We start from the raw sequence: 11,416 nt of genomic DNA, 5'->3' as shown, positions 1-11,416 counted from the left end.
AAAAAAAAAAAAAAAAATCCTCCCGTATGTGTGTACTGTTAACTAATTTTTTCCAAAGCGCATTATAAAAGTTAAGGACAGGGGACTAAACAAAAAAAAGAAAGCAGCTATGGATCGGCGGCGGAAGTCTACTTTTCTCCCATTGTTAAAATAAAAGGTAAAAAATTCATTTCATTTGCGTCGCCTACACATTGGCATCCAGTTGTGAAGGACATTTTTCGCCAAATGGGCATAAGTCGAAAGGGGGAGAGAAGGCCTTCTTCAAATTGTATTCCTCCCTTTGTTTGCACTGAAACGGTAAAGTTGGGGATTGTACCATTGTGTACGATGTATCTTCTGTGTAGAGGGGAAGTATTCACCTCAATGGGGAGACAGAACATACCCTACACAGAAGGTAATCACAAATCCAATCAATTGAAAGAACAACAAAAAAATAAGAAGAAAAAGGGAACACACAAAGTTGCGCACTTCGGTTGAAGGCACGTCAAAAAGTTGCTGCCGTTGAATGGGGTGAACATACACAGCTGTTCACCAATTGCACATAAGAGGATTAAAAAAAAAAAAAAAAAAAAAAATGGAATCGGATGGGGAGATTTAAAAGCTCCAAGAAAAAAAAAAAAAAAAAAAAAAAAATGGATAAAAGAGGAAAATAATTCACGTCGTAGCTAAGCTGTGGCATTTCTTAAATTAACAAAGTTGTATGTAAGGGAGGCGAAATTTTGAGAAAAGTAGCAAAAAAAAGGAGTAACCTCGTTGGTGAGAAGGGGCTTATGGAAAAGCGCTACTAAGGTGCGAACGTTCAGGCCGATGCAAAATTTATCAATTTTTTTTTTTTTGCATCAACGTTTTCAAAAATTGTAACATTCGACTGTGCAAATGTTCGCACTGGTATGAACAAAATTTACAAACGGAATTTCTCACCCACTTGAGAAAATGATAAGAAAATGTTAAGTGGAGGGAGTAATCCGTTTGCAGTTCTTGCTCCTACACGCGCCCTGTTGGATTAGCAGTGATCAGTGGTGAAGAGGTTGTGGTTGGGATTGGATATATATGCTTTTAAGTTTTTTGGGCAATTTTTTTTTTTCCAAAAAATGAAATTTTGGCAAGTCCATTTGGGATGTTCCTACAAAGCAGCGTATTCAGCTGTAGTGGTGATTTGAGAAGGTGCGTACGGCTTGGTGAGGGCGTGAAGAGAAAGAAGAGGAGACCACTTTTCGGAAAGGAGCCGCGCCGGGTGCCCCCGCTCGCTTCGCTACGCAGAAACGCGTCATGGATGAATACAAATGCAGCAGCTGCCTAGACGACGTGTGCACGAGCAGCGAAAAAAAGCTGTTCTACTTTGACATTTGTAAACACAAGATCTGCGGAGAATGTCTGGAGAACCACCTGAGTCAACATAACAAGCAGCATTGCCCACGTTGCAAAATAAGCGTAACGAAAAGAAATGTGACTCCTTTGGATATTGAAGACAGAATCTACTCCAACCAAAAAAATATCCGATCCAAATTGACTGAAATTTTTAATAAAAAAAGACACAACTTTGAAAATACCCCCTTGTACAATAATTACTTGGAGCAAATCGAAGACATCATTTACCTGTTAACAAACGAAGCGGATGAAAAAAAGAGAAAAGTAATTGAAGCGTATATTAAAAAATACGAAAAAGAAAATCAAAAAATTATTGAAGAAAATAATGTTATTATATATGAAAATGAAAAAAAAAAAATCCATGATATTGTAAAAAAGGAAGGGAACTTTTATGAAATTATTAAGCACAGACCGCTTATCAAAAAATCCCACAATGAGACATTTGTACATTCGCTTGTTAAAGAGAATCCAAAGCTGTTTGACGAAATAAAGGTGACGAACGTTACTGAGTGCCAACCACAGCCACTGAACCCTGCCATCAAGAACGACACAGATATTCCTTTGCGTAGATTTTCTTCCGAACAGGAGCTGAAGAAGTCGGACCACGCGGGGGGGTACGACGTTTCCATCGTCTTTAAAAGGTGCGACACGGAGTTCAACTCCACCATTTATCTTAACATATGAGATGAACTTTTCTGAGCAGGTGTGTATAACCAATTTGTGTCCGTTCACCTAGCAGTTACACACCTGTGAACGAACCCTACACCCTGAACCGTTATCAAGTGAGTAGCGACTCATTAGTGTCGTGGTCACCCCATTTTTTTTTTTTTTTTTTTTTTTTTTTGTCCAACACCCCACGGGATTTATTCCCACACCAACTCTTCCATCGGAGATATCGTGGCTCCCACCCCACTGCGGGAAAAACAATTTGCAAATCGCGCACGTTGAAAAATCGAAACAAAAATGAGCAAAAATATTTGTTAAATTAAGCCCTAATTGGCTCTTTAAAAATAATCCAAAAAATGGCATACGCGTCGAGTTGTGTTGTGTAGGGGCGTGGCTCACGTGTTTCTCCTCTTCGCACCTTCGCGCGGCGTATTAAAATATGAGGCGTGGACGACGGGGTCACCGCTCTTCACAGGGAATGTTACAATAATGTGTTTGTACGTGTGCCTTTCCACCATTTACTCAAGGGAGAAAGAACGCTGCTGCGCTGAAAGCACCTTTCTTGAGTTTACCCCCTGTCGTATTTAAAGTAAACAACGACTTGAAGAAGGGATCCTCCCCGCTCTTCCTGGAGTATCCACGTATATAACCGACATCGCAGAAATAACCTTTGGCACAGCTTATGCACCGCGCGCTGTAGAAACAAGTCGCTACGCGTTGCTGCACCTGAGACTTATCATCGTTATATAGGAGGCGACGCCGGAATGTTGAAAAAAAAAAAAAAAAAAAAAAAATTAGCCGCGCAAACAGTTCACTGCATCTGAGCTAGAAAAAAAAAAAAATGGCACCTAGCTGGACGATCCGAATGGAGAGGTGAACAGGTGTGAATAGATGCACGACGTTGTGAGTACTTTAACCAGCTCATTCAAACGAAGGAGCAACTTGGTCCGACGACCTTCACACGCGAGAACTTCCCCCCAAACATTTCTCCTCCCACACGAAACACTTTCCGGGAAGGCTTCCCCCCCGCCGCTAGTATCATTCTCCACGTTAGTGTGAAGAGGGTAAACCGCAAACTACCAAAAGCGCAACGGTGTGGCCCCCATGGAGGACGACCTGGAGAGCAGAGTGAACCACTTCTACGGAGTGGTACAGAGGGAAATTTTGAACTTCTTCACGGAGGAGAAAGACAATAACGAGTACCTAAGTTACGAACGCATAAAACTGTTAGTACAAGATTTGATGGACTACCTACATAGTGATGGTTTCTACATCTTCACAAAAACGTGTAAAGAAGGGGCCAACATCAGGTGCCTCCAAGAACCCAAGCTCTTTTCATTTTCAGTAACCCCACACAAGCTAAGTCGAAATCTCCTGCGTCTCTGCCAGCAATGCACATTGCTTTACTCAGAATTATTTGACAATATGGTTTGCGACATGCATTTTTTATTAAGCGTCTTTGAAGGGATAAAGAAGCACGATGAGTTTTGTGGTAGACTGATTGAGATTTGCGAAAGGGTCTATTTGAGTAAGCAGGGCCCAGGGCGAGACATAAAAAAGGACATACGCTGCGTTATTGGCAGGTCGGACTACATGCTCGACAGCAGGGGGTGGCAAAGTGATCCACGCGGTGAAAGCGGCAAAAACGGCAAAGGCGAGCGCGACTGCGAAATTAAGCAAATCGAGTACAACACCATTTCGGTGGCCTTTGGAAACCTATCCTCTGTGCTGTTCGAGGCGCACAAAAACATGCTCAAGCAGGTTTACCGGGAGTGCTTCCCCCTCGAGGGGGACAAGCAAGAGCAGCGGGGGGGAGGTGAAGCAGCAGCAGGACAGGAAGAAGAGGAACAGCTGCTACACCGCGTGGGGTCCATCCTAGAGGGCAAATTCAAAAATGATTTCCTCGAGGGAATAGTTACATGCATGAAAAAGTGCCACCAAGCTTACCTGACCAAAGCAAAACCACTGCAAGGACAAAATAAAACAGTAATCATTTCCATCCTACACAATGAGGATCTAAACAGCTATGACAAGTACAGGACAAAATATGAGTTAAACAAAATGGGCATAAGTCAAAAGTGCTTGACCATAAAGGAGTTACAAATTCTTTATGAAAAAAAAAAAATATTTTTAAATTACCCACACGAGACGTTAGAAGAGACATTAAAAAGGGTGAAGAAGGAATGTCCAGGTGACCTCCACACGGAGGAGAAATTTGCTCCGGGAAAACTCCTCCTCGATTTGAATACCCAAGAGTATGACCCATGTCAGTACCCCCAATATAAGAAACACGTCTTAGAAGTTAGCGTTGTGTATTTTCGTTCTCTGTACTCACCAGATCATTTTAATGAATCCATTTGGCATGTGAGGGAGTTAATGGAATTCAGTGATGCTGTTAAAATTCCGTCACTGCCTTACCAGCTAGTGGGATCCAAACGAATACAAATGATCCTACTTGATGAGACTATTCTAAAACACTACCTGTCTCTAGATGTAAACAAAATGAAAAAATCAGTTGAGCAACTACAACATGACGTGAACCTCTTACAGAAGACCTTCGCCCTACAGGTGGACCCCTCGCTCAGCCAAAATGAACACATCGTTTCACATGCCATTAGGGAGGACCACAATTATTTACTTAAACCGCAGAGAGAAGGAGGGAAAAACAATTTACACGGTAAGGACATTAAGGAGAAACTCATGCTTTATTATAAACCTGAGGAACGAGATAAGCTCTCCTTTTATGTCCTCATGCAAAGGTTGTTTCCGACTCCATTCACTGCGGTGCATTGTAGGACGAGGCTGTGCCCAAGTTGGGAAGGCGCTCATGATTCTTCGCTTACACATAAGGAGGGTGACGTGGGACGAAATTTCTCCTCTGTTGAAAGCTGGAGCAAATCCCACGTCGTTCAATTCTCTCCTGAACAATCCATCTCGGAAATTAGCCTCTTCCACAATTTTGTGTTTTGTGAAAATGTGAACCTGTTGAATGAACAGAAGGGTTACCTGGTGCGGACGAAGAACGCCAAGGAGAACGAGGGCGGTGCCATTTGCGGCATCTCCAGCTTGGACTCCTTCTTCTTGGTGTGACCGGGGCGCAGGCAGAAACAGGTTACCCTTGTAGCGGTCACCCGTGTAGCAACCAGCAGCTTAGCGTGGGTGAGCAGGGTTAGCCGCGGGCCCGTGTGGCAGAATTATAAAAAAAAGGGGTGCAGCCGCATGCATGCTTTGGTACTTGAAGCCTGTTCATTTTTGTCGCCCCAAACAGTGCGTGCACACGTAGGCCAGCGGTGTATATAGGGTGACTTGCCGCCCACTCGCCCGCCTTTATCCCACTTACCCATTTGCGTTTATTTTATTTTATTTATTATTATTTTTTTTTTTTTTTTTTCCCTGCGGCAATTTTGTTGATCCACTATATGACCGTTCGTGTGGCTTGGCCGCGTGCTCAACTGCCTTGTGGGGGGGGGGGGAAAAAAAGCTAAGAAGCGCAGCTGTGTACATTAATGTTCTCTCACCTGCCGTTTTTTTTTTTTTTTTCCTTTCGCTCCGCTTCTCCTCTCTCCTCCACGGTAAGCGGTCCAAAATGCTTTCCGTTCTGAGGAACACCCTTCGAAACGCAAAACGTTTGGGTAACTTGAAATTGTTTTTACGAGAAGAGGACTTCTTCCCGAGGGAGGAACAAACGGCACGTCGGGCCACTACACTTAACTCCGATTATGGGTCTCTCCATTCAAATGTATTTTTTAACGACGTGAACATATTAGTGGAGGGTCCGCGCATGGCGGAGAAGAACAGCACGCTGCTGTTTAATAAAGTTCGAAATGACAAGAGGCACAGAAAACGGGCCTTCCAGAAAAGGGGCTACTGGAAGAAGATGCACTACTTCACGCGCAAGGCCAACATGATGAGGTGGGCCACGCACGGCGCGCCGTCCTACACACGATTGTTCATGCAGTTGTGCACACATTTGTACATACGATTGTGCACACGATTGTACATACGACCGTGTGTGTGTGCATGTACACATGCGCCGCTTCACATCCCTGCAGCTTCGCCTTCAAGATGCAAAATATTGATTACGAAAAAATGAAGAAACTGAAAAGGGGGGAAGTTTATTCCACATAGAGAGAGAAGACCGGATCCTCTTTGCAGCAGATGCAACTCTTCTCCCATTTGTTTTCACACCATCAGCATATGTCTGTGTAATTTTTTTTTTTTTTTTTTTTCCTCCATCTTATGACTGAGGGATGGCTACTTTTCTTTGGTTTGTGTGCACTTCCAGCTGCGAAATGACATGACAATGGAAAAAAAAAAAAAAAAAACTTTTATAAATACGCACAACATGGTAATATTTATGCCTCTTTTAATGTGTAACGGAAAGGGGAAGTACGTATTACATATCGTGAAGCAAATCGCCGTGGAGACCCATCTGCCCACAGGGGTCCATTCCATCTTACGTCACTGAAGAGCTTCTTCAGTTTCTCCTCCGAGTTACTAATGACCTTCTTCCTGCTCTCGCTGTAGGGGGGGGTGAGGTAGGTAAATAGCAGCATTTGCTTGGCTACTCGATCTGCATTTCGCGCTGAACAGCGACCTGCATACATAGGCGGGCGGGCACAACGCCGTGTGAGGATATGCCGCCAATCAGACTTACATCTCCCCTGTGATGTAGTGGATCCTGCGAGTGATGGTGTCGTAGCATTTATTCTTTTCCTCTCGCACCAAAATCAAACCGACCAGCTTGTGCAACACGGCATCGTCCTCCAAGTTTTTAACCTCCTGTGAGAAGGACGCAAGGAAAAGGGAACGTCCGCATGTGTACTTGTAAGAGGGTAACACAGTGCCACATAATTTCACCGGGTTTAGGGGCAGACCGGGGTAGCGGCCTTGTCCTACCTCCAGGAGAATTTCATTTTCCACCTTCTGCGTGATCAGTTCCTCCAGCTGGGCGTTCAGCTTCTCGCAGCCTTAAAAAGGGGTCAAAAAAAAAATGGTAAAATAGTTGTAAAGGCATAACCCCTCCTTTCACTCCTTTCCTCGTGACTGCAAATGCAAACTGCGTAGCACTCGAGACGTACTCGTCTTCAAGGTGTTTATCTCCTTCACAATTTTTGTCACTTTATCTTGTGACATGGTGTGTGTGTGTGTGCTACTTTTTTTTGTTGTGGGTGGAAAAAGGAAAGTGGCGGGAAGGTACACTTAACACACGCCTTTTTTTGGGCGGGCGGCTACAGCGACTCTTTCCTTGGACAGACGCTTTCCTCACAAGTGCACAGCTGAAACTTTCTTCTCACCGACTGAATTGCTCAATCTGCTGTGCCTAATTAGGCATAAACCCAAGAGAGGCACATGTGAAAAAGTGCGGAGGACGGGAAAAAAAAAAAAAAAAAAAAAAAAAAAGCTTGTGAGAACGTTTCGGTCAGTTGGGCCGTTCCAAAAATGTTCGTCTCTACGCCGGTGGGCGGGAAAGGGGACTTCTTAAAAAATAACAAAAATGGGGGGAAAAATTACAAAAATGGAGGGAGAAATTTACCAAAATGGAGGGAAGTTGCAAAAGAGAAAGAGAAGTTTTTACCAACGTGGGGAGAGGCCCCAAAAAGATACACAAAATTGCAAAAAGTGTAGCACCTTTTTTTTTTTTTTTTGTTGTGGATAAAAAAAAAAAAAGCGGGGCACCCCTAAAATGGAGGGAGCACGAAAAAAAAATGGCAAAGGGTGTGGGGTGGCCATTTCTGCTTCAGTGCAAAATCAGCCACTTTTTAAAAAAAAAAAAAAGGCAATGCGCTGGAAATGGGGGCGTTGCTAATGTGTAGCGCACGCGCAACGGGGGACCGCAACTGGGTCGTATAGTATATGGAGTGGGATAAGGGTGTGGCGAGATAATAATATATTTTCACATTCTTCTCTCTTTATTGGGCTTGCAAGAGTGATGACCCCACATATGGACTGGCTCTTTCCAACGCCTCTCTTTTCATGTCCGCCTAGGGGAGGGATACCATTTTTTTCTCCTGTACCTGCCCGCCCGTCACGCCCACGGTCTGCCCAGGCATATATCTACGTAGTAAGGAAAAACAAAGCACTCGTTGGTGAGGACGAAATTTTTTTTTTTTTTTTTTCTGATCAAGCCAATGGTTGCATTAATTTCCGCATGAATTTGGGACGACACATGCTGCTTCGAGTGAGTGCAATTCATGTAATTAACATTACTCAAGAGGAAGTGGAAAAAATGTAAATTTGTCCTTTTTAACTTGGCGAGCATGTTGTGTAAATGTAGGTATGTGTAAATCACACACAGGAGGTGAGCATTTTGCACGGACAGCAATTGTAGCGCCTTTTTACCTTTGTTCACGTTGTGGGGGTCTTCTGTTGAGGGCCCTTCTGTGCCATCCCACAGCTGCAGGATCAAACTGTCAAATAGAGCAGCATAATAAGTGAGATCCCCGTGGCCATTTAAAATGAGAGAAAATAATAAACTTATTATCGTCTTGACCGTTATGTTATCCTCTTCAACGGAAAAAAAAAATTTTTTTTGGGGAAAATATTTTGCACGGAATAACTTATGAAGGAAAAAAACATCTGCATGTTTATTCTCGTAAAAGAAATTTAATTTGGACAATACAATATAAATTGTGGCGATGCTAAATTGTGTGTAATTGCTTAACCTCTTCTTATCCTTTGTCACAATTGTTCGTACCAACTCCGAGGCACACACTTGATTGTCTTCATTTATATTACTTTCCTCATCCGTGACATACACTTCAAACCTTTTGGTTGTGGGTATGGCGAGATAATTACTCACTGCGGAGAGGAACATACACACTTCCTTTTCGTTGTACGTGGTGAATAGCTTTCTCTTAACCTCACACAGGAGGACGCGAAGCAGTTCGTTGTTGCAATAGGAGTAGCAGCTGAGCGTGTGGAAAAGGATCAACTCGTACTTATTGTGAAGGTCGAATATAAAAGCTCGGTCATCCGTTCGCGCTAAGCACGCAGTAGGGGGGGGACAGCTACTCCTCTGAGTTGTACGTTCGTGTGTTTTGTAGTTACACCGTGTATCGCTCTCATACTCAATCGAGTTATTTATTTTGCTTCTTTTGTTTGTGCCCAGGGAGGGTAAAGGGCCAATGGCATCCCCCCCAGTTATAGCATTTCCCCCTTCACACGTCTTCAGAACCCGCTGAGCAACGTGACTTATTAAGCCAGCCACTCTGCACTTTTCATAACCATACCGATGCATGGAGTGTAGAATAATTATCATTTGTCCTAAGGAGAAATTTTTATACCTGTTGACCACGTAGCAGTGGAACACATCACTAATTAAGCGACGAGCTGTATTAGCGTAGCGGGGGGCATGATTCCCCTGAATTGTTACCTTGTGTAGGTTATTCAAAATGATACAAACACTCTTTGGGTTGAGGGAGTGAAACAAGGTGTCCTTTTCACCCTTGCTGAGCCTCTGCATTATGAGGTGATTTATTTCTGTTTTGCGAATGGAACACTTGGCCATTACATCTAACAACAAGGTGACGTCCTGTTCATTCATGAGGTGCACATATGGTTGGAAGAAACCCACAAAGGTGCTTATTAATTTGCGCAAGTGTTCTCTGTTCCGCTGCTCCCTCACATGAGTGAGTGTGTTCACTAGCCCCTTCAGGATTAGGACGTAGCTTTGGCTGTTATATATGTCTTCACGGAACATTTGCTCAACGGAGTGACTTATGGATACTGCTTCACGGTACAGTCGCTCATCGGGTGGAAGCGTACTTAGCTTCGTTGCTTCTGGGCTCATCTCCCCCTGCAGCTTTGCAGGCACCCCCTTTTTGACTTGGCTCCGTTTGTAAAATTCATATGATAGCATTTTAAGCGAATCCAATTTGTCGCGTCTCCACGTTAACGTACTGTACAATCTCTCCCTCCCGTGGAGAAGCAATCGCGCTGTTCTTATCATTTTGCTTAACTGTCACCGCTCTGCCGCCCCCTACCGCTACACTTCTACACACCACACTCAGCAGGTGCACCACCCCTTTTAAGAAGGACGTTACGACGTTGTTTTGGAGTCTCCATTTCCTTCAACAAGGGTGCTCGGGGGGAGGTACTTCCTTTGTTCTTTTCCCCCACGCTGGTTGCTTAGCGTCAGCTATACCCTACACGCATTAACCTCTACAATTCATTTTTTAACAGAAAAAAAAAAAAAAAAAAAAAAAGAGCCTTTTCTCCCATTTGAAGAGTAGCGTGATGAGGAAAAAAAAAAAAAAAAAAAAAAAATAGAAAAGTTGCCCCAGGAAGCGCACCTAAATATATGTCGCTTTGCATGGAGAAAAAAACAGAGCGACACATAGGGGGGAGGACATTTACCTAATTAGTTTGTATCCCCCTAATGGGTGAAGAAGGGCGAAGTGTTGACGCTGTGGGGGGAAGGCGCAACCCTAAACACACAATATTCTTCTCACCCACAAAAAAGTGAAGTGGGCAAACGGGGACCTACACAAGCAAGTTGACCCAAATTGGAAACGCCTCGATCATTAGGGCAAGTGTAACTTTTTCCATGCCGCCTTTCTACAGCGATTTGTCCGGAGGGGGGGGGGGCGCGTTGGCAATAGGCAAAATAACATGTACCGCAGGGTCCAGCACATATGTGTACTCCGTATCACTTCGTATTGTTTGTGTGCACATCAGGCACAAATATGTTAAAGGAGGGAGGAACTATTCCCAAGGTTGTAATATCACCATGATATAACTTCCCCCTGAGGAAGGATAACACGCACACCCCTTTGTGAGTGTTTTGAGCCGGTTCGAATGTACGATATGGGCTTGCCGCACGAGGGTTCACCGTGTGACAAGTCACACCTAGTAGAACATTAGAGGACGGGACATAGGAAAAACACACCTATACATATGTAGCATATCAGCAACGGTGTATATGCACATGTTGTACTTGTGTTATGCTCGCTGGTCCACAGCACTGAAAGAGATCCTGAGGTGAGCATCCCTTTTTGTGGCACTTTGAGAGAAGGGTGCAGCAGGGAGGTAATTCAAGGTTGTGTAAAAGTATGTGCATCTGGTGAGAGGCAAACGTAAAAAATGCATACGTGCGTTGTTACCCACACAAGAAGCTAATGTGGCCCCCGGCATATGGCATGTCAGCCATTTTTGTTTTTTTTTTTTTTTTTGCGCACCCAGGTGTGGGCACGCCGCTAACCCCCGTGCACCGCCGCCGAGAGGTGGGCAACAGGTGGGCGCTCAAAAAAGGAGCCTTACAAGATCCTGAAGTGAGCGTAGCAACGTACATACCGACGTATAATGTGATATACATACCGACGTATAATGTGATATACATACCGACGTATAATGTGATATACATACCGACGTATAATGTGAT

The 11,416-nt window shown here is 44.0% G+C and overlaps 5 protein-coding genes across 5 annotated transcripts; 3 read left to right on the top strand and 2 right to left on the bottom strand.

Moving 5' to 3' along the window:
• Positions 1-1,269: 1,269 nt before the first annotated feature.
• On the top strand, positions 1,270-2,052 carry AK88_04801 (uncharacterized protein; the record flags this gene model as incomplete). Its single annotated transcript, XM_012482405.1, has 1 exon — positions 1,270-2,052. One exon carries the CDS (start codon positions 1,270-1,272, stop codon positions 2,050-2,052), a length of 783 nt encoding a protein of 260 aa, XP_012337828.1.
• Positions 2,053-3,138: 1,086 nt separating this feature from the next.
• Positions 3,139-5,124, top strand: AK88_04800 (uncharacterized protein; the record flags this gene model as incomplete). The annotated part of the gene is made up of 1 exon (XM_012482404.1): positions 3,139-5,124. The coding sequence occupies one exon, from the start codon at positions 3,139-3,141 to the stop codon at positions 5,122-5,124; it is 1,986 nt and encodes a 661-aa protein (XP_012337827.1).
• Positions 5,125-5,620: 496 nt separating this feature from the next.
• AK88_04799 (uncharacterized protein) lies at positions 5,621-6,162 on the top strand (the record flags this gene model as incomplete). The annotated part of the gene is made up of 2 exons (XM_012482403.1): positions 5,621-5,946; positions 6,087-6,162. The coding sequence occupies 2 exons, from the start codon at positions 5,621-5,623 to the stop codon at positions 6,160-6,162; spliced, it is 402 nt and encodes a 133-aa protein (XP_012337826.1).
• A 109-nt stretch (positions 6,163-6,271) lies between these two features.
• Positions 6,272-7,170, bottom strand: AK88_04798 (uncharacterized protein; the record flags this gene model as incomplete). The annotated part of the gene is made up of 5 exons (XM_012482402.1): positions 6,272-6,319; positions 6,495-6,555; positions 6,692-6,816; positions 6,934-7,004; positions 7,116-7,170. The coding sequence occupies 5 exons, from the start codon at positions 7,168-7,170 to the stop codon at positions 6,272-6,274; spliced, it is 360 nt and encodes a 119-aa protein (XP_012337825.1).
• An 892-nt stretch (positions 7,171-8,062) lies between these two features.
• AK88_04797 (uncharacterized protein) lies at positions 8,063-9,985 on the bottom strand (the record flags this gene model as incomplete). The annotated part of the gene is made up of 1 exon (XM_012482401.1): positions 8,063-9,985. One exon carries the CDS (start codon positions 9,983-9,985, stop codon positions 8,063-8,065), a length of 1,923 nt encoding a protein of 640 aa, XP_012337824.1.
• Between the last annotated feature and the right edge of the window lie 1,431 nt (positions 9,986-11,416).

This window comes from Plasmodium fragile (assembly GCF_000956335.1).
Source record: "Plasmodium fragile strain nilgiri unplaced genomic scaffold supercont1.76, whole genome shotgun sequence".
NCBI lineage: Eukaryota > Apicomplexa > Aconoidasida > Haemosporida > Plasmodiidae > Plasmodium > Plasmodium fragile.
Note: the sequence above shows the minus strand (reverse complement) of the source record. Positions and strands in the feature narration are given on the sequence as shown.